General features: G+C 42.3%; 1 protein-coding gene across 3 annotated transcripts in view; it reads left to right on the top strand.

The window, feature by feature from the left end:
- Window positions 1–24,703, top strand: part of tulp4a (TUB like protein 4a) — a 30,663-nt gene extending 5,960 nt beyond the window's left edge. For 2 of the 3 annotated variants that reach the window (XM_079642798.1, XM_079642799.1), the window contains exons 3-14: window positions 7,125–7,253; window positions 7,961–8,122; window positions 8,581–8,761; window positions 13,721–13,828; window positions 13,944–14,107; window positions 14,339–14,563; window positions 14,692–14,926; window positions 16,814–16,958; window positions 17,531–17,702; window positions 17,878–17,971; window positions 18,069–21,559; window positions 21,676–24,703. In XM_079642798.1, the coding sequence (XP_079498924.1) occupies window positions 7,125–7,253; window positions 7,961–8,122; window positions 8,581–8,761; window positions 13,721–13,828; window positions 13,944–14,107; window positions 14,339–14,563; window positions 14,692–14,926; window positions 16,814–16,958; window positions 17,531–17,702; window positions 17,878–17,971; window positions 18,069–21,559; window positions 21,676–21,792 (5,223 nt within the window). In that variant the 3' untranslated portion in view covers window positions 21,793–24,703. The remainder of the gene's footprint in view (window positions 1–7,124; window positions 7,254–7,960; window positions 8,123–8,580; window positions 8,762–13,720; window positions 13,829–13,943; window positions 14,108–14,338; window positions 14,564–14,691; window positions 14,927–16,813; window positions 16,959–17,530; window positions 17,703–17,877; window positions 17,972–18,068; window positions 21,560–21,675) is intronic. The other variant, XM_079642800.1, reaches the window with a different exon arrangement.
- Window positions 24,704–25,997: the final 1,294 nt, after the last annotated feature.

The raw sequence follows: 25,997 nt of genomic DNA, 5'->3' as shown, positions 1-25,997 counted from the left end.
AATAACATTTTCCACCGCTTAGTAAAAAATAATTGTTTAGACTTTTGAAATCTTCATCCCTATATCTTGGAGCCAAATGTAAGGTCTTCTAATAGCTATCGTTTTTGGACCAGCCATCCCAAACCCAGCAACATTCAGAGGACAATGATGTAAAACAGAGGAAATGTACGTTGGAATAACCAACATGTTAATATTTGTGATTTTGTTTGGAAATTTGACTGAAGCCATTTATCTAAAGCATCTTTGAGCTTTAGGAAAAGCGCTATAAAAATCCAATGTTTTATTATTATTATTGTTAATTTGAGTTATCAAACAAGTTGATTCGTTTTCTGTTGCTCAATAAATCAACTAATATGTTCCCTCTGTTTTTTCAACATTATGGCTGCTACCAAAGTATAACACTTAAAATAAACCAACAAGAGAAAGTATAAAAAGGTTATTAAAAGAGCATTTGGCCTTAAATGACCTGATGCTATTTTTATAAACCGATACTAACCTCAAGCAGCAGGCACATCAGTTGCATTACATTTAGAACAAAACATAAAAAATAGATGAAAGCAATACGTTTAGCATCTTTCTATGTGTCTATACTTCTGAAGCTGCACTGTAATCCCTCTGGGACACGCATCAGAATAGATCAACGCCTTTTGACAATCCAGCGCGTTTTATACGTTAGTATTGCACTCAGATGCTGAACAGACTGAGCAGATACTCACCGGGAGTCCAATCATTCCCCACGAGAGATAAACATCAGAGACAGGCTTGACAATGGCTGTCAGCATGTTGACAAGGAAATGTTGGGCGCAACTCAGAGTTTGGGAGAATTGTCCGTCAGAATCCTGTCAAGTGCTAGCTGTGCCGTTTGTCTAAAGTACAATCATACATGCTTTAAGTACTTTTATTTCCTGTGAAAATATCCACAATGCTGTCCATTGTAGATTCAGGTTGGTCTAGTCTGATGGTGTGTGTCTTATTTATTTAAAATCCTTCCCATTGCTGCAACATCATTGGCATTCAGGTGCATCTTTGTTAAAGTTGAAGTTCCTTTGCTGCATTAAACAGTAGGTGCTCCAAGTTAGAAAGTAAGTGCAATTTACATTTCTCGAGCATTTACGCTGAGAGAGAAAGTAGAACATTAAGGGAGAATCTCAAGGGAAGATGTTGTGACTTTCGTTGCTAAAAATATGCATCCTTTTAAAGTCCTCAGCACAATGTCATTCTGTTTATGATTTGTTGCGACTGAAACTGCTTTAAAAGTTATGTATGGAAAGATTTGTTTGACTACTGAAGTTCAAAACATGCATTCATACACACCTCGCTACCATTTCCATGAGTCCGATGGGTGGGTTGTTCCCCTGAGGCAGAAGTCCTTTGAGGCCTGATCCAGGCTCTTCGCTAAAGCAAGTGTCTAAGGACCTAATCCAAAAGAGAAGAGAGACCCAAGGGCACATACTCATGTTTACCACTTCACCATGTAGGTTCAACTCACACTGGGACTTATTTGATCTGTTGTGCAGTGTGACATTTTCACGCATTAAAATGGTCATAAATAAAAGAGTTTATATCTCTCGTACTGTAGATCGCGTGTGCAAAATTCCGCACTGATTTGGGAACTGTACTGTTCTTTTTAAATGGTGAAGATGATACCGGATGACTTATGTGGTGCAGAGCAACTAACTTGTCTGTTCAGACATAATGGGGACCATAATAATACATTGCTAGACAGGGACAATGCAGCATCCTTTTTCCTGCAATAAGGCCGAAAGTTTTGTAGCAGGACAGTTGTAAGAAAGTCATCACTTCTAATGGGGTTACTGCGGCCTCAGAGTTTTCCTCAGTGTCATTCACCTCTGCTTCCATCTCCGCCTGTTTCATTTTAGAATTAGTTCCACCGCAGCTCTCCGTCCTCCTATCATGTTCTTCTCTGCCTTTACACATCTACCTTAAAGCACTTCTCTTTCCTGACCTCTTGACTTTAGAAGCCCTGCTGTAATTGAAGAGCAGATGACCCATTCACTGCATTAAAATGATCTCACCAAAAGTACTTAGTGGAAATGGCATTAGTGTGCCGCTAATCCATTCTTGAAGAGGGCAGGTTTCACAACACTCAGGCTTCTCTGCTTCCTCTAATCCAGGTGTACTTGTCTGCTCGCCAGAAATGTTTCAAGAGAGAGACAGTGTGGTTTGTGCAGTGCAAGTTGTTTTTGCAATAAGTGATGTTTGTAGTCAGAAAAGACAAACTTATCTGCTCACTCGGGGTCACTTTGTTTTACTGTTGCTATTTGCAGAATAAAAGCTCCTCATTTCAGCCTAAGCAGCAAACATCTGTCAAAACAACAAATAGAAAATATAAGTACCAGATTGCCTTTCTTGTACATGTGTTTTCGTGTGCTACTTTATGTTTGCTGTTTATATTTTAGAGAGTTTCAGTATTTGCCTAACACGCTCCGACACAATTCTGTACTCGTCAGTTTGATTCAGCTCAAATGCATCGCTACATTACAGTCCAATATACACCCAAGGAAAACCTTAGAAATACATCATAGCAAACTGTAAAGCAGTTATGGTCTTGTGATGCTGCAGATTTATAACCATGTTATGATTCTTACACACATGTCCTGTTGCATTACAACTTGGGGGCAGTCTGGAATAATATATTGCAGCCTTTTATAGATTTGGAATAAAGAGCCAATTTAGTATCCATACAACCTTGCGGCATTATTGTAAGTGACCATGTGACATGTACAGGCACATCCAGTAAACAGCATGTATTTATCTAATTCATTTTTTTGACATATATGATGTAAAGTCAGTCTTAACAATATCAGCCCTGTACTCAATGTTCAAAGAACAGTACTGTCGGGGGGGGGGGGGGAATAGCCAAAGGATCTGCATACATCCTATGATAAACGATAAGATGTTTAAGCACTTAACTGCAAATCAGTGTGTCCACCTTGCCAACACCCACCGCTCACAGTCTTGCAGCTTTCTTCCTCGGCTTTGCATCATACCCAGTGATACCCAATGTAGAAGCTATTATCAGACATTGATTATAGTTTTAGCACATGCTTGCTCTACTCGTAAACATTTCAGATTCTACCTCCTGAAGGTCCCGTCCCGTTGCCCTTTCTGCACGCTGCAAATCTCTCTGACCCCACTTCCCCCATTCAGGCTTCCTTGCTTTTGTATCAGTGCAGCTTTTCTCTTTAATTGAGTTTTGCCTCTGATTTAATATCATGTCAGAGCCAGAATTACAGGAGAGGGCAGAGGGAGAAGGGAGAGGCTCCTTTTCGCTTGGTAGTTCTGTATCAGATTTTATTGTCGGTCAGGGGGTTTTGACTTTCCAATTATTCTTCATTAGACAAGAAGTTTCAGCAGCAGCTTCACATTCAAAAGAAAAGCATAGGAATGTATTTGAACATGGGTATTTTTAGAACTGCGATCATTTGTCCCTTTTCTAGATTTGTATCCAGATATAGATAATTGTTTCTTGGTGTCTCTCTCATTGCTGTGCTGCAGTCCATATTTCCCAAATTAGACATTAAAGACTTAACCTAAATGAATAAACTATTTTAATAGGTTTAACTATGACTTGTTTAGCAGAGTAACCTTGGCTTTAGTTAAAGAAAGTCCAATAAAGGATTTCAGTGTCATCTTGCAATTTGTGTAGTGTCATTTAGGTTTGTGCATGTTAAGATGTGAAAAAAAAACACAGCCTACTCCTCCATAAGTGTGTTTCAAAAGAAGCCCTAACCCTAAAAACAAAGCATTGCCATGGACGACTGCACCACTGTGACATTGCACCGTCTGTCACTGTGTCCTCTCACTTTTGCTGACTCCGATGCAACCCAAAGCTGTCCCTTGATTTGATTTGGTATTCTCAGTTAAGTTGCTAGGGTCAGCTCTGCTCCCAGTCTCCAAGTCTCAGCATGAGACCGGGCCGCAATGACAACAGCAAGACACTGCAGGAGCAACGACGGTGCCAACTTCCCAAGGAGAAGTTGTCAATGGCCGTGCCCGAGCCAAAGGGCAGAGTTAAAGGGATTGTAAACGTAGTAACCCACTTTCTAAATGTCAAATTGTGGTATCTAACATTCTAAGGTACTTTGATTGGGTCTTTGAGAGCATTGTCACCAATATGTCTGCATAGGTTTGCATTTGTGCAAGCATTCACCTTGTTCTTCTGCGATCCCTTTGACCCTTATTGTCCTGTGGCTTCTCACTCTGATCCTGCCTGTCTCCATGTGACGTCTGATCTCCCAGATCGCTGCGTCACAGCGAGGTGCTCAGCTGTCTCCCTCGCGGGATGCCTGACCAGCTCACACTAATCTCCACACTGAGCTATATTTACAGAGACACATAATACAGATTATTCTCACCTCTATGCGGCTGCAGTTAAGTGTGTGAACATGCAATACATACCATGTGTGAACCTTATACTTATTTATTGCTTTGTTATCTTTAGTTTTGTCCCTTTGCTAGTTTATAGTAGAGACATGATGTACGAATTAGACAACATAGACTCCTCCCTGATCTAAAGCCTCATGTCAACACCAGCTGGAGCTGTACTGGGTTCTGTAATACCATCCGGAAAATCCTTTTGGCTCACCAGGGGTTGCAGACAGTGCACAGGTGGAGTAACAAGAAGGATTTGTATTCCCCTAAGGAGATACTTGATCATAGAAATGTGTCTTTCCAACAAATCTTTGACAATACTAGTGCCCAAGCTTGTCAGCTTTGCGCCCGCTGAGCACTGCTGCCTCCAGTGACTGCTGTGGCTGTATGATACATGGTCGGCCCTTTTTAATGGTGCGTGAATTTGGTCAAGTCAGTCAGAATGACATACAGACCTTAGGTGCAGAGCTGCAACAGGCCAGCTCTCATTGTGTCCTCCTTCCTGCAGTTTGCCAGCTGAGGCACACCTATAGAGCAACATTAGGATTTATACCACTGGGAGTGGGAGGGAAAACACGGTAAATCTGGCTCACAGGACACCTTATTGCTGAGGGAGCAAGGCCAGCAGAGCGATGAATCCTTCTGGTCACTCATTGCACTAGAGGGCTGCACAGGGTGTATTCATATAAACATGTTTGTGTGAGTCAGAGCACTGAAAGTTCAGCCAGTAGAACTCAACGAAAATGTTACACTGCAGTGATTATTAGGGAATTATTGGAAAACCCTGCAGAATAAATGTGATTGGTTACTGTTACCTGAGCATTTATTGCATGGAAGCATCTACTGGATTTATATCATTTAGTTTCACACCCTATTATACTATATTTATCAACATTTCTCATCTACAGTTACTATATAATTTACCATCAAACCTAGATTAGATCTTTTTGCCGCCGCTTTTCCAAACATTGGGTCGTGCTGCTCAAGTTTTGACTATGAAGCACATCTTGCACTCACCTCTTTCGACTCCACTTCAAGAGATAGAATTACTAACAAAGAATTACTAACAAAGCACTTATATACTAACAAAGGGCTGGTTTATCTAAAGCCAGTTGAGTAGCACTTGGAATGTTTTGGCTCTATGAAACCTGATGTACTTATATGATTCTGTTTTCTTCAAGTTTGTATCTTCCTGGTCGAATGCACTTATTGTAAGTCGCTTTGGATAAAAGCGTCAGCTAAATGCAATGTAATGTAATGAAGCGAATGTATAATGATTTGATGAATCAATCACTTGCTAATCTGGGCGGATTATCAATGTAGTAGCAGAAGATGGTTTAAAACAATCACACGTAGCCATGATTTTGTGATTTCCCAATGTTTACTTTCCCTAAAGGTTAAGCAGCTCAATATGGACCTTGAAGATGTTTTGATGAAGGGAGAATTGTTTATTCAGGTTTTCCATGTCTTTTCAGTATCTTCAGAGGAATATAAAATAGTGTTTGCTGCTCGGAGCTGATGGTGTTGTTGGGAGAAAAAGAACAAGACTGGCTGGCTTATCCAACTCTCAGCCACTGATCTGTTGGTCTTTCATTCGGAGAGCGTAAGCCCCACTAAAACCTGCCCTGTTTTGTGTGTTTGAGCGTGTACAGCCCACGTGCTTCACTTAGGGCGAGCAGAGCTGCTCCCTGTTCAGGATTATTCCTCTGGGAACAGGCTGAGTCACGCCACATAAGAACAGAAAGAGAAACATACAGGGAGTAGAGGGGGCTGGATGGAGATTGTGCTTTTGAGATGGGTGATGCTGACAAAGAAAAACATTATAATCACTTTGATCGTTGATTTCTCCCAGTTATACATTTGCATCTCAGTTAATGGATGATCCATAGCTATATCTACTAAATACAGAAACCCATGCATCTGTGAGTCTCTTGTGTCAGAGGCGGTCTGATCTTTAATCCACAATACAGTATTTCTTGTAGGGATGTTCATGCATGCAGTGAACTGTTTTGTGTCTCTCACTTCTTTTGGATTAGATTCCCCTCTAATTCCAAAATTGACAATTAGACAAATACAATGCTTTTCATAGAATAAAAATTGAAACATAACCGGTGCCTTGAAACAAACACGAGATCAGCTATTCATTATTCACATTATGAAGTAACCAAACAAGGACGGACACTCAGAAATATCCATGTTTAAAGTGTGGTTTTGATTATATAGACAATAGTCTGCAGAGAGATTCAATAATTGAATCTCATAGTCTGTAATATTCGGGATATTTTCAGCTCCTTTGAGACTCTTTCAAAATGAGGTTAACCCACTTTGTGGTATATTTTCGTCTGGTTTGATGCTACATTTAGCTCATTGAAATGTTGGAGCATGGATTTAACTTTCTGGATTTTTGGCGTTTCAGCTGACGCCCCACTTTAGAGCGCCCTACAGCGAGTGTTCAGGCAAGAGTTCAGAGTTTAGATCAAGGGCACTCTGGCGAGGCATTGTGCTGTCTGCATTTCACATTATCTGTTGTAGTTAGAGAGGCAAAGCTCTGTGACAGGAAGGCCACTGCTGTGTATACATATTTGCATATCTCTCTGAAAATATTTATCTCACTAGATAACACTGACAGGGTCACAGACAATGGCAGTCAGAAGGACAGGGGATGTTCTCTTTAATCATTGTTTTTGTCCCTTTTCTCCCCTCTCATTGTATTTTCTGCATTTGTTTAGGTGGTCTTGGTGCGGTGGAATGAACCCTTCCAGAAACTGGCTACCTGTGACACAGATGGAGGAATCTTTGTCTGGATCCAGTATGAGGGCCGCTGGTCCGTGGAGCTGGTCAATGACCGTGGAGCCCAGGTAAAATACATTACACAGAAATGGGTCGTGAACAAAATGTGTCATTTAAAGTGCATTTTTCCTTTGCATTTACACAGAATATGGAATGCATGTTGAGAAATACAAATTGTATTCATCAACATGAGTGCATATATAAAGCAAGTAGATGCACAATAGAGAACAGTAATATGGGTAAAATACATATCAACAACAGCAAATTAACAGAAAAAGTTTAGATTTACAGATAACACTTTATTTGACACTTTCACTATACTGTCACTCAGTTCATGGGTATTATTTATACTGACATTAACAGGCAGTCAATATTAAAAAAAAAAAGATTCTGACAGTGCTGGTCACAAAACTGGAATGAAACTAGTTGTAAATGTCTTGCGAGCAGCACCTAGAGGCCGTTCTTCTCTTAACATCTGTTTGGAGATTTTCATGTTGCCACCATTAGAGCCCTGCTACTAAGCACACAAAAATGTGAGTGTTGTTAAATACGACCAGTTCCTAATTCTTGCTATTCATATATTGCATTTTTACAGTAAACATACGTGAGGGCTGTTTAACATTCAAAGAGGAACTGTTTCAGTGCTAAATAACAGAATGACACTTAAAATGGCATCAAAGGCTCTGTTTGATTTACACAACTGTTTTTTTAATCATAAAGCTAGCATCTCATTATCATCATTCCTTACTCAACTCCTGTGTCCGGGCCCCTATAGGTGAGTGACTTCACCTGGTCCCATGATGGCACCCAGGCTCTCATCTCCTACCGCGATGGCTTTGTCCTGGTGGGGTCAGTCAGCGGGCAGAGACACTGGTCCTCCGAGATCAACCTGGAAAGCCAGATTACCTGTGGGATCTGGACCCCCGATGACCAGCAGGTAACCTACCACTTTACAAGCCTTTGATTTGAATAGCTTTAGAAGTTTTAGGTTGTCATTTGCCACTTTAAGTATGTGGACTTGTCATTCAGAAGGCTGCGACCGGGCCAGAGGGAGATCGTCTCTGAGTGACAGCAACCCTGCTCTGTCTTGAAAGTGTTATTTTTTCGTTAGCCTATGTTTATGCTTCCATGCTGTTAAATTGTCAGCTCAGGTTGGACATCATCAAACTTCAGTCTGGATATGTGTCTCTGTCTTTTTTCACCCCTTCATCCCATTTATGTCTTTCCCCAAGTTGTTGTCCTTGTGATATGCACTTCTCTTAACTCTATCACTCATCTCTTGTCTATTTCTAAGTGTAGCTTCCTTTCCATCTTCTGCCTTTAAGTCCAAGTTAGAGTGTGTCATGTTTTCCTGTTCATTCCTCTCCCTTAAAACCCTTTACTATTCCTCTCTAGGTGTTGTTCGGTACTGCAGATGGACAGGTGATAGTGATGGACTGCCATGGGCGCATGCTGGCCCACATTCTGCTGCATGAGTCGGATGGCATCGTCAGCATGTCCTGGAACTATCCCAGTTTCCTGGTGGAGGACAGCAGTGAGAGCGACACAGATTCTGACGACTACTCTCCACTGCAAAGTAAGCTGCTCGGGGTTTGATTTCAATTGACTGCTCTTTGTGGCTTGCTCAGACACACACACAGCGAAAAATGCAATTTACATCATGTCTACAGTAGACAACTGAATAATATGATGTAGGATTAGTGACTAATAAAGGTTTACATAGTAAGGATGTACCAATACCAAACATCTAGTAGTCAATACCAATATTAGTTAATTCCACAATTATTGATAACCAATTTGTAACCACGTTAAATAAATGTATCGGCCTGAATAATTTAAAAGAGTCTTGCTGTTTAATACGGAAGTACTTCTGTGCAAAATACATAGGACCATAAGTTACTCTACCTGCCTCTTACCGCCATCTTTTACGACTCCATCAATTCTTCCTCAGGCTCTTAGTCCAAAGGGAAGGGGGAAAGATTTCCAATTGGGGGCACAAGGTTAGGACACAAGTTATGGCTGGTAGGGTTTCACTATACTGTGATTAGTAGCCTCCCCTCCCTAGTGTTCTCATGAATATTTAGGTCGCAGAAACAGGTGTACACGTGGACATAAACTGTGCCTTGTTTCTGTATCGATATTAGATAATATACCATATGAATGTGAAAATGATCATGAAAGTAGTGGATCGGATCAGCTACATGTTCAGAGTGCTTCTGAACACTTTTGATGGTCTTTGGCACAATTACATTTCCATCTTGAGATGCCTGCTTTACCCTGTTAGTATTACGCAGAGTAGTAAAATGTGTTCTTAAATAAGCTAAACACATTTTATAGTTTGGAGTATACTCTTGGGTTGTCGATGTATAGGGGGTAATAATTGAAGCTTATCGTTAGAAGGGTAGGTCATTTGTGATGCTGATCTCACCGGCGATCCGCATCATTTATTAAACTTCATAAGTGAGAAGATGACTCTTCCAATATTTCCCACTTCTCTGCCAGTTGTGAAGACGGTGAGGGAGAGACGCATTAAAACAGGAGAGTGTGACCAAATGGAAGACGGGTGGGGGGCTGCGGTTAAAGATGGAGGGCAGGAGGTGGAGGAGGAGCTCTCCTGACAATGGGCTGACGCTGCCACTGGACCTCCTGTTTGCTTTTAATGCTGCAGTAGCTGTTGTCATAACAGCAGCAGATGTCACAGTGTAAGGGGGTGCGTCACCAGGCTCTGTGTGCGACACACTTACATTATGGACAATCAATGGTTCTACCTGGAAAAGGAAGTGTGTTATCTACAAATAAAATATGAATTCTTTGTAGTGTCTAAACAACAAACGAATACATTTATGACTTTATTTTCAATTGTTTCTTCTTTAAACATAATCCACTCCATTGGAATATGTTCACCTTTTAATGTCCCGATCGAACCCTAGTACAAAATACTAAATGTTCTGTCTTAATCTATATGTGTTGGCGTAAGCCTCTAAAAAACAAAACAACAAGGGGCGTTGTAGCAACAATCTAACAACACCATAAACTACATTTATAGTGTATAACGACATTATAAAAAAGGCTGTTTTTTTGGTAAATATGAACGGCTTTCTTGGCTTCAGTCTAAAAAACGGAAGTGGAAGTTTTAGGTGTAAAAAAAAAAACATTCTGCACAGCCCTGGCTACAGTTGACTTTATGCTACTGTTGATATTAGAGGAGAAAAAAAAAGGTTTGAATAGTTGCCAAATAAACATTTACACCCCACCTGTAGATTCTCCTCCAACCAACCTCCTTTTCAGATTTTCATGAAGCATATAGTTAATTTAATCCTAAAATAACTCACCTTTTGTAGTGCCCTTTGCTGGCGACCCACAGACGTGTTCGATGGCAGTATTTAAAACAGTCAACGGTGAGCCTGAGCAAATCTGGTGGCCAACACCAATACTGTAGGTCAGTGGTCACCAACCTTTTTAAGCCCAAGATCACCGACCTCGGCCTAGGTGAAAGGGGAGACCTACCTATTGCAGAATTGAGTGAAAGTGACGGCCCAGACAATGCTTCCAATTTGAGGCCTTTTTATATCGGCTAATTGCATCTGAATTACTGTTATAATGAAGCCTCCATAATCAGCTCACGGCATATAGGCAGGGGTAAAGTCCTATTGGGTGGCGGACCTCACCTCCTATAGGGGGGTCCGGGTGGCTGCTCCCCTGGCAAGATTTTTTTTTAAATATTGAAGTTGAAAGCATCAATCTGGTGCACTTTGAGAGCAACATGAAGAGATCTATGGATACCTCTCTCAGCACCCATATGAAACAGATCTGTAAACAGATTTTCTTTTTCTTTATGGATATTTTACAAATCACTCCGCTTTTAAACTGTATTCTTGTTTTACTGCCATATAGTAGGCTATTTCCTACCTGTTTTTCATTTATTCTCTTATTGTTTGTATAACTATAATGATCATATGAAGGTGTGCCGCGGAAATAATCTTTTGAATAATTTGTGACAAAACCGTTCTAAACACTCGGAGTCCTTTAGCTCACCTGAGCCCCTCAGTCTGACAGGAGAGGACTCTCCTCCAGCTTGTTGTGGAGACAGCTCCGTATGTCCGTTAGTGCAGCTAGCTAACCAGATGCTAACATCACGGTCCCCGCTAGCACCGGTCCCTCTCTCTCCCTCACTCCCTCACTCCCTCTCTCCTTCTCTCTCTCTCTCTCTCCCTCTCACACTAAATGCGCTATTGCCACATACACACAGAGCCGAGCTTGAATGACACAACCACACGTGTATTTCCATGCAACTCTCTGATTGGTCTGGTGTCTTGCTTCTGTTGCGTTCACTGAACACGGGAAATTAAAGTCCTGCCGTCGTCCATTGTGTCATGATGAGGGTCACGTAAAGCACGGTAAATGTATTATATTATTGAGGTGTCTCAAATATACGTCAATCAAGTGGCACCTGCTAACGGGGTGGTGGATGATAGATTTACATCTAAAAACGTATTTTTCAAACATTATTATTTTAATTTTATTTTCCTTTCTGTTACTTTTTTTTTTAACGGTCCGCGATCTACTCGCAACACACTCGCGATCGACCACTGCTGTAGGTCGATTACTGCTACTTTACTGGGACGTGAGCAGTCACACAATAGTAGAGTTGCATGTGGTTAGCCCTCCCAACCTCCTGGCTGCTTCCACCGTGTACACCATCCCACTTAACAGCCTCATTTTTATTGGTTCCTATTTTCCTTTTTTGCCTCCTTTTTTCTCTTGAGCTTAATTAGTCCCAGTTGCTAAGGCTGTATTGGTGAGGGTCTGTCCTCCTCTTGCTGTGCTATTTTTTCCCTTCCTTTCACCGTGGGTTATGTGGTAAAGCTGAAAAGCGCTTGCCTGATTATGCTCTATCTCACTAATTAAACTAATTGAACCAGCCAATAGTAATTGATTGGCCTCGATAGAAATGATCTCTCAAGTCGAAAACATGACTAAGACACCAGGCCGCCTGTTCCTCTGCCTTTCCAAATCTCTGTATCATGATATATAATGATGACCCATTATCACTACACAACACCACACTCTGCCTTTACAAAAGAAGCATATGTCTCATTTAATGTTAAAACCATTCTGAATGGATTATTATTATTAAGAAGGAGTAACTAAGCCTTGGCTGAAATCAAAAGCAGCAGTGGATAATTCATTTGTGTTGGTATTTGGGTCATTGCAGGACTAGGAGAAAGGACAGACTCAAGGCTGTTTTAATGGAAAACGTATGGGTGGTTGTCTGAAGGTGTTCTATTTATAGCAGGTTACGGAAAATGCCACTTGTTTGCAGCTATAGGTGCAGCAGGGAGATGTGCTGGGCCTGTGTTTGTGAAATTGTGTATTCTCATTCTCATGTACATAGTGAAAACTCACTGACAAATATTTACAACTGCCAATTAACTGTCCTCGTCTGTCTCTTAATAGCCTCCAGCTACCTCTAGAGTAAATAAGAACACACAAACACACGGGCGGTATTTTTTAGCCAACTCTGGAAATGCAAGTAAATAACTTGTGGAAAATGCCCAATGTGATGCCATTATTTTTGCTTGTTTATTCTGGCCAACACTCCATAACCTAAATATGGTCAGTCTACTATCACAGTGTTTCCCATACATTGATTTATTTGTGGCGGGCCGCCACAATTAAATATCGTCCGCCACAAATGGATCTCAGAAAAAAAAATATATATGTTGTTCTTTTTTTTGGTGGTCTAATGGATAGTGAGGTGGGCTGATGATCGGAAGGTTGCAAGTTCAAATCCTGCCTGGAACACCTCTACTAGTGTGCCCTTGAGCAAGGCACTTAGCCCTCGGTTACTCCAGGGAGAATGTCCCTGTAATTGGTGATTGTAAGTCGCTTTGGAATAAGGCGTCTGCTAAAGGCCTAAATTGTAAATTATATTTTTGGGAGAATAAACCCCACAGATCCTCAACTCCGGTGTGTTTCACTCATTAACAACGAAACACAGAGCAACAAGAACGTTGGGGGGAGTGCCCCCACAAATAGAATCAAATTCTGTGGGAAACACTGTTTTCAAGACAATGAATATGAGCACATCCTCATATTTGAGAAGCTGCAACTGGGCAATGTTTTGCAGTTTCCCTTGAAAGAAGAATCAATGATTTAAAAAGGGTTCACACCATTGATTTTTTTCTTTCTTGACAAATCGATGTATTGACAAATCAATGAAGACCCTCCCTTGTTACATGTCAGGTTACATTGGGGTTGTAATACGTTATGTTCCTTACTCTATGTTCTGCCATATAAGGTTAAACCGCCAGATAAAGTTGACATAAAATAAATTGTTGCATTTTATTAAGTGCACAGATGTGTAATTGTAACCCTTCCCTTGATTTAGTTTATTTATCCACTATACTTAAATGTGGAAACTTGTTTTATTCCTTTGCTGTTGAAACCGTGTACTTTAAATTGTTACCAATTTGTTATGTTGTTTTCTCAGTTCCTGTTCAATATGTTTAAGTTGTCTTTTATCTCTTCATAGTGCACAGTCATAAACCACTGCTGACCGTCAGCTTCACATCTGGAGACATCAGCCTGATGAACAACTACGACGACCTCTCTCCCACCCTCATCCGCACCGGGCTGAAAGGTGTGCAATAATGTTTCATTCAATGATATCTCAAGGATTTTATTTATTTGGTAAAGGTTGTTTGCATGTGTTACTCTACATTACATGAATTGTTCTCCTGTGCCTCGTGTTACAGATGTGGTGGTGCAGTGGTGCTCGCAGGGTGACCTCCTTGCGGTGGCCGGGATGGAGAGGGCCCTCCTCCCCTCCGACCCCTCCTGTCCCCCCACCAGGAGCGCCCTTGTTAAGTTCTACAACGTTCAGGGTGAACACATCTACACACTGGACACACCAGCACAGGTGAACTTTACCAGGGCCAAACCTGAGTCACATTACTCAGAATTGTATGTGTTTGTTATTTCCCTTTGTCAACATTGGACTCTGTACTTATATGTCACAGCCATACCAATTAGACCCCTTAATATTTACATCTTTCCTGCTTTATTTTAATGATGTATTGCAGTATGTAGTGTTGTAAATGTGACAAAACAATCTTAGCCTTTCTCCCATGTGTCTCCTGTCACCCTGCAGCGCCCCATCACTACGCTGTGTTGGGGGCACCGGGACTCCCGTCTGTTCTTGGCATGCGGCCCGGCGCTCTACGTAGTGCGAGTGGAGCACCGCGTTGCCAATCTGCAGCTACTCTGCCAGCAGGGCATCGCCACAGCAGTGAAGGAGGAAAAAGATATTGCCAAGCTCACCATGCCTTCCCGCCTCTGTTTTTACGTCACTACTGCTTTTGTACCCACCATTAAGGTAACACCGAACAGGGGGTTGCTGGATCAATTGAAACCATAACATACATACTTAATGAATTGCATTCCGTCAGAGATCTCACTTTCTGAGATAAGCCTTCATAACAAATACACCCCTTTCCTTTTCAGCCCCCCATCCCTGATCCGAACAACATGCGTGATTTTGTGAGCTACCCGACAGCTGGAAATGAGCGTCTGCACTGTACAATGAAGCGAACAGAGGATAACCCTGAGGTGGGGGGGCCCTGCTACACTCTGTACCTGGAGTACCTCGGGGGTCTGGTGCCCATCCTAAAAGGCCGGCGAATAAGTAAACTGCGTCCAGAGTTTGTCATCATGGACCCTAAGACAGATGGGAAAACAGGTAAAATGGAGCTTTCTTCATATTTGCAACTTCACAGAGCAAAACCAACAACAGGTTCCTGATTAGAGTGGTTGGTCTAATCAGTCAGACACAAAAACAACATTTATTTGAGTATTAAAATATCTTTCAAATGTTTTCTGTCGATCGACTTATTGATTTGTTGGTAAATCTGTACCTGTTAGCATAAAACCTAGTGCTGTAGCCGACGCGTCGACTTCAAAATATCGTCGACGACATATTTCCTCGTCGACGCATCGCCACACACACGTGGGTCACCCAAAACAACAACAACAACAAGCAGTTCGCAATCGCACTTTAAACACTATGGAGATTGAAACGGCTACCACCTCCTCCTCACAGGATTGTGCACGAAGCCCTGCAAAAAGCCCCCAAACAAAAACATCTCGCCCTAGGTCTTTCAAATTGAATTGATTGAAATCTCCAATATCAACGTAAGAGCTTGTTCCGGGGGTGCTAACACTTAACCATAAACTTTATCGTTTACTTTCTCCGTCTTTATATGTAGATATTACTTTTCTCCATTAATCTCCGTCACGTTGTTTCCATAGCAACAACAACTTCCTGTCAACAGCGCTACCTCTCCTTCAAAATAAAAGCATATTCATAAATAGGGACAGCCCTAGTGTGTTGTCCAGCTTGAGTTCTGTGCACTTCGGTAGTGCTAACTATCTTATAGCTCTCCGTGCGGTTTGTTCGTGCTTGGTTGGTTAGTAGTTAATGTTAGCTACCTAGCTAGCGGCGCCAGCTGTGTGTTAGTTAACGTTTGTCAGCATTTCATGTTGGATGGAATGGTAGCTAGTTTACGTCTGCAGAACACCGCTATCTAGCCGCTACTAACCCGGAACGAACAAACTGCACAGAGAGCTAACTCATGTTGTGGTCGTTTACGAGTCAAACATAACATTAGACTAACGTTAGTCAGCTTATAGTATCAATGTATGTCAACTAACGGAGCCAAGCAATGTCCAGGCCAGGGCTGCACGTAAGCTGGTGCGCAGTTGTCATGATTTAAGTAATGTTTTTTGGTATTTATTTGAGATACATTATGTTTTTTATAAATCGAACAACAGAAAAATAATCGTTAGATTAGTCGACTAATCGATGAAATAATCGCCCGATTAATCGTTTTCAAAATCATCGTTTCCCCCCAGCACTAACTAAGAGTAAAACAAAACTGCTAAATGTTTTCTTCAGACACATCGGCCTGCTCCAGTACTTTTCCAGTTATTTGAGTTCCTTGACTTGGAACTCAGAGAGTGGCTATGTTTTAGTCACATAGGGCAGACTGCGCCCATGTTAATTAAAAGCTGCTTAATGGGGGCTCTGATGGCCCCTGGGTTCCTCATAAATCAACCCGCACCCTCTCAACGCAGTGATAAATGAAGCCAGCCATGAAATGGTTCCAGCCCATTCACACTTTAATGTCCATCAAATAAATTAACTTGACCTAAACTGGGACAGCAGTGGTTCACTGACTCCATAAGAATGAGGCAAAAGAGAAGAATTGGAACTACTGAAACAAAGATTTGGACCAAATGGGATTAAATATTTATCTTTAGAAATGTTGAACAATGCCGCGCCATATAGTTAGTTTTATACAAATCCATGAGGAACATGCCTTTATCCAGGTTGTTGGAGAGTAGTAGATGTCCTGCAATGTCATCTGTATTTTTAGAAAAGCCAAAGTAGTTAGATCATCTTTATTTGTATATTTGTTTTTCCTTCTTCTCTTCCGGATTTAGTTCTCAAGTTAACACACATTATAGCATCTCATTAAATATTTTTTGTTGAAATTAACACTTCTACAATCCATTTACTCAAAATCGACACCTCTTATTCGTCCCCCATCTTGTCTTTTCTCCTCAGACGAGATATACGGCAACAGTCTGATATCTGCCATGATTGACAGCTGTAACTGCTCTGACTCCAGTGACATTGAGCTGAGTGACGACTGGGTTGGCAAGAAATCTCCAAAGATATCCAGAGGGAGCAAATCCCCCAAACTGCCCAGGTAACCAGAAACCTGAGTGTACTGTAGCATGTCATCTTTATTTGATGTTTATTTTTTTTCGTATACAAAATTCATATTTGCTGTACAAGGGGCCATCTGCTCATCAGTATATATTAACATGAACACAAACACTGACTCAGTATTTTGCCCAGGGACACTTTGACATTTTGACCGAAGATACAGATTGGTGGAAGGTTGTTTAGTTCTCTCTACACAAAATGAAATGTATTAAGGGGGCTTGGCTTACATGTTACACAATTCTTTTTAAATAAACATTTAATTTCCCACATATTAGGCATTTATTCAGCGTCAGCTTAAATGCTTCTTCGACAGCAGAGAGCTTTCAGATATCTTGGCTTCCTCCAACAGCTTAAAAACACAAGAATGAACGTTTGGCTTTTAATAAATGTCTATATAAAATATATGTAATATCAGAAGTGATATTATTTGAGTTTCATCCCAGCAATTATTGATAACTTCCTTGATATATCATTATGTTTAACAAATCTGCACTGTTTTTGGTTCAATGCATGCCTAAACCTTTTATTTTTTATTTACTACCTTCTCTGTAGAGACTTAGTTTGTCCCTTTTCCAACAGGATCAACATTGATCCCAGAAAATCCCCCAAACTTTCCCGTGCTACACAAGAGATCTCCAGGTCACCACGGTTACCCATACGGAAACCCTCAATTGGGTCACCCAGTCTAACACGGAGGGAATTTCCTTTAGATGACATCACTCAGGTAACAGTAAAATCATTTGAGCTTAATTTGTTATTTTCCTCTGGATCAGTGCTGTGTATGAAGTCTATGCACAGGATGAGTGTGCATACACTTTTCAAGCACAACAAATACAATACAGGTTTAAGGAATGACATACATAATACATAAAATCATTCTCTTTGTGCCCATCTTGCAGCAAAATTACCTTGCTCAGGTCACATCCAATATTTGGGGAACAAAATTCAAGATTGTGGGGCTTGCCGCTTTCTTGCCAACTAATCTTGGTGCAGGTAACCAATCAAAAACGTTTCAACTAGCATTTAGCGATAAATTAATAAATACATTTAAATAAGTCAGATGTCTTTTTGTCTGGTCCTCTCCCCTTAGTCATCTATAAGACAAGCCTCCTCCATCTGCAGCCCCGACAGATGACCATCTACCTGCCAGAGGTGCGTAAGATCTCCATGGACTACATCAATCTACCCGTCTTCAGCCCCAACGTCTTCAGTGAGGATGAAGATGACCTGCCTGTGTCCGGCCCCGCTGGGAGCACCGATGACAACCCGCCCTGCACCGTCAACATCCCTATTGCCCCCATCCATAGTCCAGCCCAGGCCATGTCCCCTGCCCAAAGCATTGGTCTGGTCCAATCACTCCTAGCCAATCAAAATGTTCAGCTGGATGTCCTAACGAATCCCACAGCAACCCCTGCTGGGGCCACAGCTGGTGGGTCAGACCAAAGCCAGGACACCCTCCTGACAGCCCAGTACACCGTGCCCACCAGGTACTCCAGCCCCGGGCAGGTCATCTTTGGGGGACTAGAAATCGGACGCCTGATGGTGGGACCTCCACCTTCTCATCATCCTTCACAACCACAACAACAATCAAGCCACCATCCACAGCAGCAGCAGCAGCAGCAGCAGCACCAACAACAACAACAACAACAACAACAACAACAACACCAACAACAACACCAACAACAACACATTCAGCCCCACCACCAACAGCAGCAGCAGCACTCACTCCAACAGCAGCAGCAGCATCAGCTCCAACAACAGCAGCAACTCCAACAGCAGCAGCAGCAGATGCTTCAGCACCAACACTTACAGCAGCAGCAGCAGCTTCAGCAGCAGCACATTCAGCAGCAGCTCCAACACATTCAGCAGCAGCATCAACATCAGCTCCAGCAGCAAATACAACAACAGCAACACATTCAACAGCAGCATCAACACATTCAGCAGCAACTGCAGCAACAAATGCACCACCAACATCAAACGCAGCATCAGATGCAACAACATCAGCAGCAGCAGCAGCAGCAGCAGCAGCAGCAGCAGCAGCAGCATCATCCACTTCAGCAGCCTCTCCAAATTCAGATCCCTGTTACCTCCATGTCATCCGGACAGACTTCAGGTGCAGCAATGCTCCAGCAGGGGGCGCTGCAGATACAGATCCCTCATCCACCTGCTGATTTAGTGGTTGAGAGAGCATTGGGGGTTGAACACGAGCACCTCCTAAAAATCAAAAGCATGCGGCAAACTCAACAGCTGGCTGAAGGCGATACATTGGTGTTTAGTGCCCCTCTGGAGCTCAGTAAGATGAACCCCCCGCCCCCCTACCCCGGGACAGTGGCTGCCGCTGTAGCAGCTGCAGCAGCTGCTGCCGCCTCAGCATCCGCTGCAGCCTCCAGTCTTGCATCTGGATCAGGAGGGGGCCCCAGTGGGACTCCTCCCCCTGGAGAACTGTCACTAAAGAAGGGCGAGTTCTCACTTTATCCTTCAGGTCAGCAACAAGCTCAGTACCCCACACCCCTGGGATATGAGAGGATAACAACATTTGACAGCAGTGGCAATGTGGAGGAAGTATGTCGTCCTCGAACACGCCTTGTCTGCAATCAGAATGTGTACACACTCCAGGGACCTGGCAGCTCCGCCACTCTCAGGGTCACCTCCTCCTCCTCCTCAGCTGACAAGAAGAACCAGCTTCCCTACACCTCTGCCACACTCAACAGACTCACCGCACCTCGCTATTCCATACCCAGCGGAGACCCGCCCCCGTACCCTGACCCGGCTAATCAGAACAGTGCTGTTGGCAGGAACCCTGGACAGAGGCTTGACAGCAGTTTGATCCACGCCACTCTCAGGAGGAACAGCCGAGAGGCCGCTCTCAAAGTCTCTCAGATGCTGGAGGCGCCCAGGCCACTGCCTCCGAAGGCTAAGAACAGTAGTAGTAGTGCACTAGCAGCCTCCTTCCAGCAGAGGGTGCCAACAGCCTTATACACGTGCAGTCAGTGTAGTAGTGGATCTAGTGTCGGAAGCACTGCCCCAGGGAGCACTAATGGAATAGCTGGAGGAACTATAATCAGGCAGGATTTCCCTCCGGGCAATGGGGCACCACACAGCACAGTCATTGTTCACTCCAACAGCACCACTTCTCTGGCCTCGCAGTCCTCTTACAGCCTGCTGAGCGCTCTTGAAGGATCTGGGATCACAGGAGGAGGAAGTAACAGAGACAGGGCAGATTATGTGAATTCAGCATTTACTGAGGATGAAACACTGAACCAGTCATTGAGGAGTCTGGCGCTAGGAGGAAATGATGCATCAGGACTAGTTGTGAAACGCCCACCTCCCTATCAGTGGGACCCAGCAGCCACAGAGGAGGTGTGGGTTCCTCAGGAACGGACAGCCACCCTGAGTACTGCTGGACCCCCCGGACCCCACAAACCACCTCCACTTATTCTTAGCCCTGCTCAGCACTTAGATGTGTCCAGGCTGCCTTTTGTCCTCTCTCCAAAGTCCCCCACCAGTCCAAGTGCTGCTTCATTTCAAGCTGCTGCGGCAGCCGCAGGATACCAAATCTCTCTCCAGTACCCTCCATCCTCTGCCTATCCTGGGGCCCAGCTACAGCCCATCCAAGGGTCCTCACGCCCCTGCTCCTCCCCAAAGGAGCTTGTTGCACCAGTACCCTTCTCACAGCAGGATGCAACCCTTGTCTTACCGCCTGGTTACCATGCAAACCTGGCAAACCTCACCTGCTGCCCTCTTCCACCCCTGTATCCAGGAGGAAGTTCTTGTGCCGGCCTCCCTATTCCCTCCATTGCCCTCCACACTCCTTGGGGTACATATAACTCTTGCCCTCCTATGTCCAGTCCTGCAGTGCCACTACCACCCAAAGCCTCCCACATGGCAGTAGACAAAAATGTCCTTTCGCCTCCTCCTCCACCCCCACCCCCTCCACCTCCACCTCCACCTGTAGAGCTGCAGGAGGCCATGGCAGACGCCGGGGAAGGCTTCCAGGAGGTGCTCTCCTTGACCGAGAGCCCTGTCCCACAGCGGTCTGATAAGTTTGTAAAGAAAAACCGCAAGCGAGTGGATGGGCGGGCCGAGGAGGTTAACGTGCCGCCTTTGCCTGAAGGGAGCAAGTCGAAAAAGGAGAGCAGAGCTTTGGGTGATTTCAACTCCCTTATCTCTAGTCCAAGGCTGGGAGGGAGGGACAAGAAGAAGCTGAAGGGACAGAAAGAGCAGCAGCTGAAGGCCAAGAAGCTGAGTAAGGGCACTGCCAACAGTGAGTTCCAAGACAGTTCAGAGAGTGAGCCAGAGCTCTTCATCAGCGGAGATGAGCTGCTCAATCAGTGCCAGAGTGGTAAGAAGGGCTGGAAGAGTAAGAGGAACCTGAGGGCTGCCAATGAGCTGGACGAGATAAAGTGTCGGAAGGCCAACGAGAAGGAGGACCGAGGGCTGGGCAGCCAGGGCTTCGTGTACGTCATGGCGAACAAGCAGCCACTGTGGAATGAAGCCACACAGGTGTACCAGCTGGACTTTGGTGGGCGCGTCACACAGGAGTCTGCCAAGAACTTTCAAATTGAACTGGAGGGCAGACAGGTAAGAGAGCTCTTAGTTAAAAAAACATCCCTCTGTCCACGATATTCATATGTATAGTTATTTGAAACACTGGGATATCTGTATTCATTGTTTTCTTTGTTTGTTTCTCTACTCAGGTGATGCAGTTCGGCAGGATAGATGGCAATGCCTATATCCTGGACTTTCAGTATCCCTTCTCTGCTGTGCAGGCCTTTGCAGTGGCTTTAGCCAATGTTACTCAACGCCTCAAATGAGATGTCCCCTCCCTACTTACCCTGAGTTATATCTGGGATTTAAATGCAATCTGTTGGAGGGGCACAGTTGTTTCATTTGAGATTAATAATCTTTGATTTAGAGAGGAGACTTAAATCAGCCCGGGTTCATAGAAAGAGATACAATCATTCTGCACTACACAATGCTGCCACTAGAGTTGGTGCAATAAGCATTGCTTGCATTTGCCAAGGTCGCCCTCAGTCAGTGGCTCCTTGCAATGCATGTAGGGCCAAAGAGCTGAGCTTTGGTAATCATCATGCAAATAAATGCTGCTTTAGCTAGTAGAAGCTTATAGACATGATAACCTGTAAACAGAGAGGAATTGTCGAGGTGCAGTTTTCAAAAGAAGCAGCAGTAATACTTGAAAACCACACTCTGGAGATCACAGTTGTTTATTTCCCAGAGCGCACAGGTACTACTGGGCACTGAAATCCATTGCTGTACAAACTTCAGTGAAACAGTTACCACTTTATTATACTGCTTTTGCTTTTAGGATTTTATTAAATGGCAGAGAGTAGGAGGGTCTTTTTGTTTTTACTCTCTGACATTCCTTTTGTTACTATCTCAATACTATCTTGGCTGGAATTGAGGCTTAGATATATGCATCATTTAGGAGCACTACTAAGAGGTCACACTTTTCACTGTAGTAAAAGGTGTGTCACTGTTAAACACTTGGGAAGGTCGAGGAGTAAATATAGATGAGTTGAACTGCAGTCGTTTCCACATAGTTTCCTGGGACTTTGAAGGAAGAAGAAATGTTACTCCGCTACATGGATTAATTTAAATGTAATGTACATTTTGTTCTTTATCTATTCAGATATGAATTTTAACGTTATTGTCATTGTTTGTGATATCCAATCTTCATACCCTGTCAACATTGTTTTCAACTTACCTGTTTTATTTGGGAGAACTAGGGGCTGAATTTGAATATTACTCTGTAGTCCAGAGTAATTCAGGAGGGAGGGGTGTACTGAATAGCTTTGACTGACATTTCCTGTACTTAGGGAAATACCTACATACGCTGACATTGTTGTAAAAGAAGTCGCCAGGCCTGGATTGAACAACTTAACCTCTGGCATGATGTGATTTGTCACCTGCTGCCACTTCTGTGAAGTGAGTGTGTAGTTTGCTCCTGCTCTTCAAATAACACACTAAACATACAAGCAAGGTACAGGAATTATTTTTGTATATTTCACCTATGCCATTTCATACTCTTTTCAGAAGTCATGTAAATACATATCAGTCATGATGTAAATGTTGTAAAGAGACTTGGGTGACTTTGACAGATGTCTGTTTACGCCTGTCTCCACTGTGTTTTAAGTGTCATTTCAGGTGTGGAGCGTCGCTGTAGTACTGTTCAGCTCAACAGCTACAACCACAAACAAAAACAAGTTTGGACTTAAGCTGAAATCATTGTCACTGAATCTTTGAAGTCAGAACTCCAATGAAGGATGAAGCTATTGAAATCTGTTCATTTAGAAAGCTGACACTAATATCTGAAAAGCTGTTTTTTTCTTTCTTCTTTAAAGCAGTCACGCTTGTCTTTGTGTTGAACTAAGAACACAGAGCAGGATAGGAGCATGGGCAGTCAATTATTAGCCACATTGCCAAAATAAATAAATAGATTTTTATCAATTTAAAGGAATACTTCATCATGTTGACCTTGAAACCTTGAAGAAACAACAACAAATTGTAAATCGTAATGAGTAATTGATGTACAAATGATCATTACGGGGTTGAAATATTCCTTAAAGCTGGTAGCCAAACAAAAAAGGGCAGTAATATTGGGTAGGTGAGATTATATTCACTTTTAACCTTTGTGCCAAAATATCCATTTGCTAAGATTTATAGTAAAAAAATGGGCCTAGAAGAAAGTGTAACTTGATATAAAGAAATGTATAACTTTGGACCAGCTATGTTTTGGTCTTTGAATTGATGAGATTATTAAATTCTTTAGTGTGAGCTTTATTTATCACAACCAGATGCATGTCTGTCAGAGGGGGTGGGGGCTGTAGGGATGGGGGATACAATACATAATTAAAAAAGTCTCTTCTGATCCAAAAAAAAGAACATGAGCATGTCATGAAGAAAATATCCATTTTCTGTGTTAGTTGTGCAATATTTTCTTGGGAGGGGAGGTTCCTTTGTTATCACTTTTGACCACAGTTTGATACCATTCTTTTAGTTCAGCATCTCAGTTGCATTTTATTTATGAGATTATTTCCTGAAGGAGATATAGTATCTATACATACTGTATATTGTGGAGTTTTCTGAACATTTCTTTGTGTTGATAAAACAGGTGGTTACAAGTGTAGCTCAGACGATGAGATGGGGTTTGGTCGGGGGCGGGGTTTGGGTTCGGGCAAGTTTTCTGTGTTTTGTGAAGTTTGCTTTGGATGGAAAGATGTGAATGAGTAAGTGCCCAGTTTAGTGTAGTTGGTAGACTAGTTATGTAGAGTGTAACTGTTAAGTCAAGGTGTGTCTGTATTCAACTGTGCAGTCTACCAATCCCATCAGTGTTAAATCTATTATCTTTAAACGTGTGTGTTCATGGCTTCTTACACATACACACACATCATTCACTCACAAGTGTAAACCACTGAGTTCATGTTCAGAATTGCCTCTATGGACTTAGGTTAAGGATTCACTTTAAACGGATTTTACGAGATGACCTGTTGTAGATATTGTAGGATTTGGCTTTTCTTTAGAAAAGGTATGTGCTTTGTATTTGTAGTTGTAGACTTAAATGACAAAAACACTTGAAAAGAATCTGAGTCTGATTTGGTGACTGAACGTTTATAGTGAATGGATAGTAAGGCATGCCATGTAAATTATTTTATAATTGTATATGTCACGCATCTTTTGAATAAAACGTCATTGTTTCCGAAATAAGATGTGTCCTGTCTCTTAAATATATTCAGTATTATGTTGAATTTATAGATGGGATTATTATTACCCTGCCAGCTGGACTAGAGTTTACACAAGGTGGCTCTATTGTGTCAAACAGCAAACATGATATTTCATAACAGGAGAAGCACAGGTGGAGGACAAAGTCAACTAAGCTCAATTTCCCAAATATATTCTGGCCATGTCAGACAAACCTGACAACGTGGACTCGGGTAAATTTACTTTTTCACAATTATGTTTTATAGTTTTAAGTCATAGTCATACTTGTGAAAAGGTGTCTAATGTCTCACAATTTAGCTTTCTATAGCTACTATTTATAAAAGAAACTCATTATTACAAAAAAATGTGTAAGAATTGTATGTTTTTGCTATGATTAACCATAATTTACTGGGTTTCTACTTCTGCCCATGTACTGCTATGTTCTGCATACGTTTCTGTGTTTTACTTTGACTGTAATTGATATGCATTACATCATTATTATTTTTTTTTAAAACAGCTACCTTGCTTAATCTGGCCTATTTATGCACTGTCTTCAAGAATGAACCTGAATAAATACACACAAAAAAACTAAATGAGGGATCTCCACATCCCGACTAGACACTACTTTGGGTTTAGATATATAAAAATATACTCTATATGCTTTTATATTCGGAGTATGTAAAGGTAGTAACTAATGGTTGGTTATAGACAGGGGCAGTCTGGGACTACAAATCAGCCCGGGACTCTCGACCGGCCAACTTCGGTACCTCAAGTAAATACCGCTCGTCAATTGTCGACGGACGGACGGACGGACGGTCGGACGGGGGGGGTGCTAGTGACTTAACGCAGAGGTAGACATTAAGGGTAAAATGCATGCATTGTATTATCACTGGCCAAAAAAATCGACTACTAATGAAGAAAATTAACACATTTGTTGCAATAGTAATTTATGCACTACTACTTGTACTACAACATTTAAATCATCAGTTCTTCCTCATTTTCCTCAATTGTTCATATTTGGTTTATTAAAATAATGATAGTGTGGTCATTGTTAAAAAATGTCTGCTATTAATATGAGTGTTATTATTTGTATAAAGCACTTTCTGCCTTCCTGTCATTAGGAGTTAGAAATGTAATGGCTATGTAATAGATTAGATTAGAACCTTCATTATCCTAAACTGCTGGGACATTTCGCCAATACCTTTATATTGTCTACTCTTCACTTACTTGTCAGCATAGGTCAGCATTGATGTACAGAGCCGACAGAAGACCTTGTTTATATTGGCATCATATTGAGGGG

The sequence above is a fragment of the Notothenia rossii genome, assembly GCF_949606895.1.
Source record: "Notothenia rossii genome assembly, chromosome: 8".
NCBI classification, from domain to species: Eukaryota; Metazoa; Chordata; class Actinopteri; order Perciformes; family Nototheniidae; genus Notothenia; species Notothenia rossii.
This window is presented reverse-complemented; position numbering and strand designations above follow the sequence as displayed.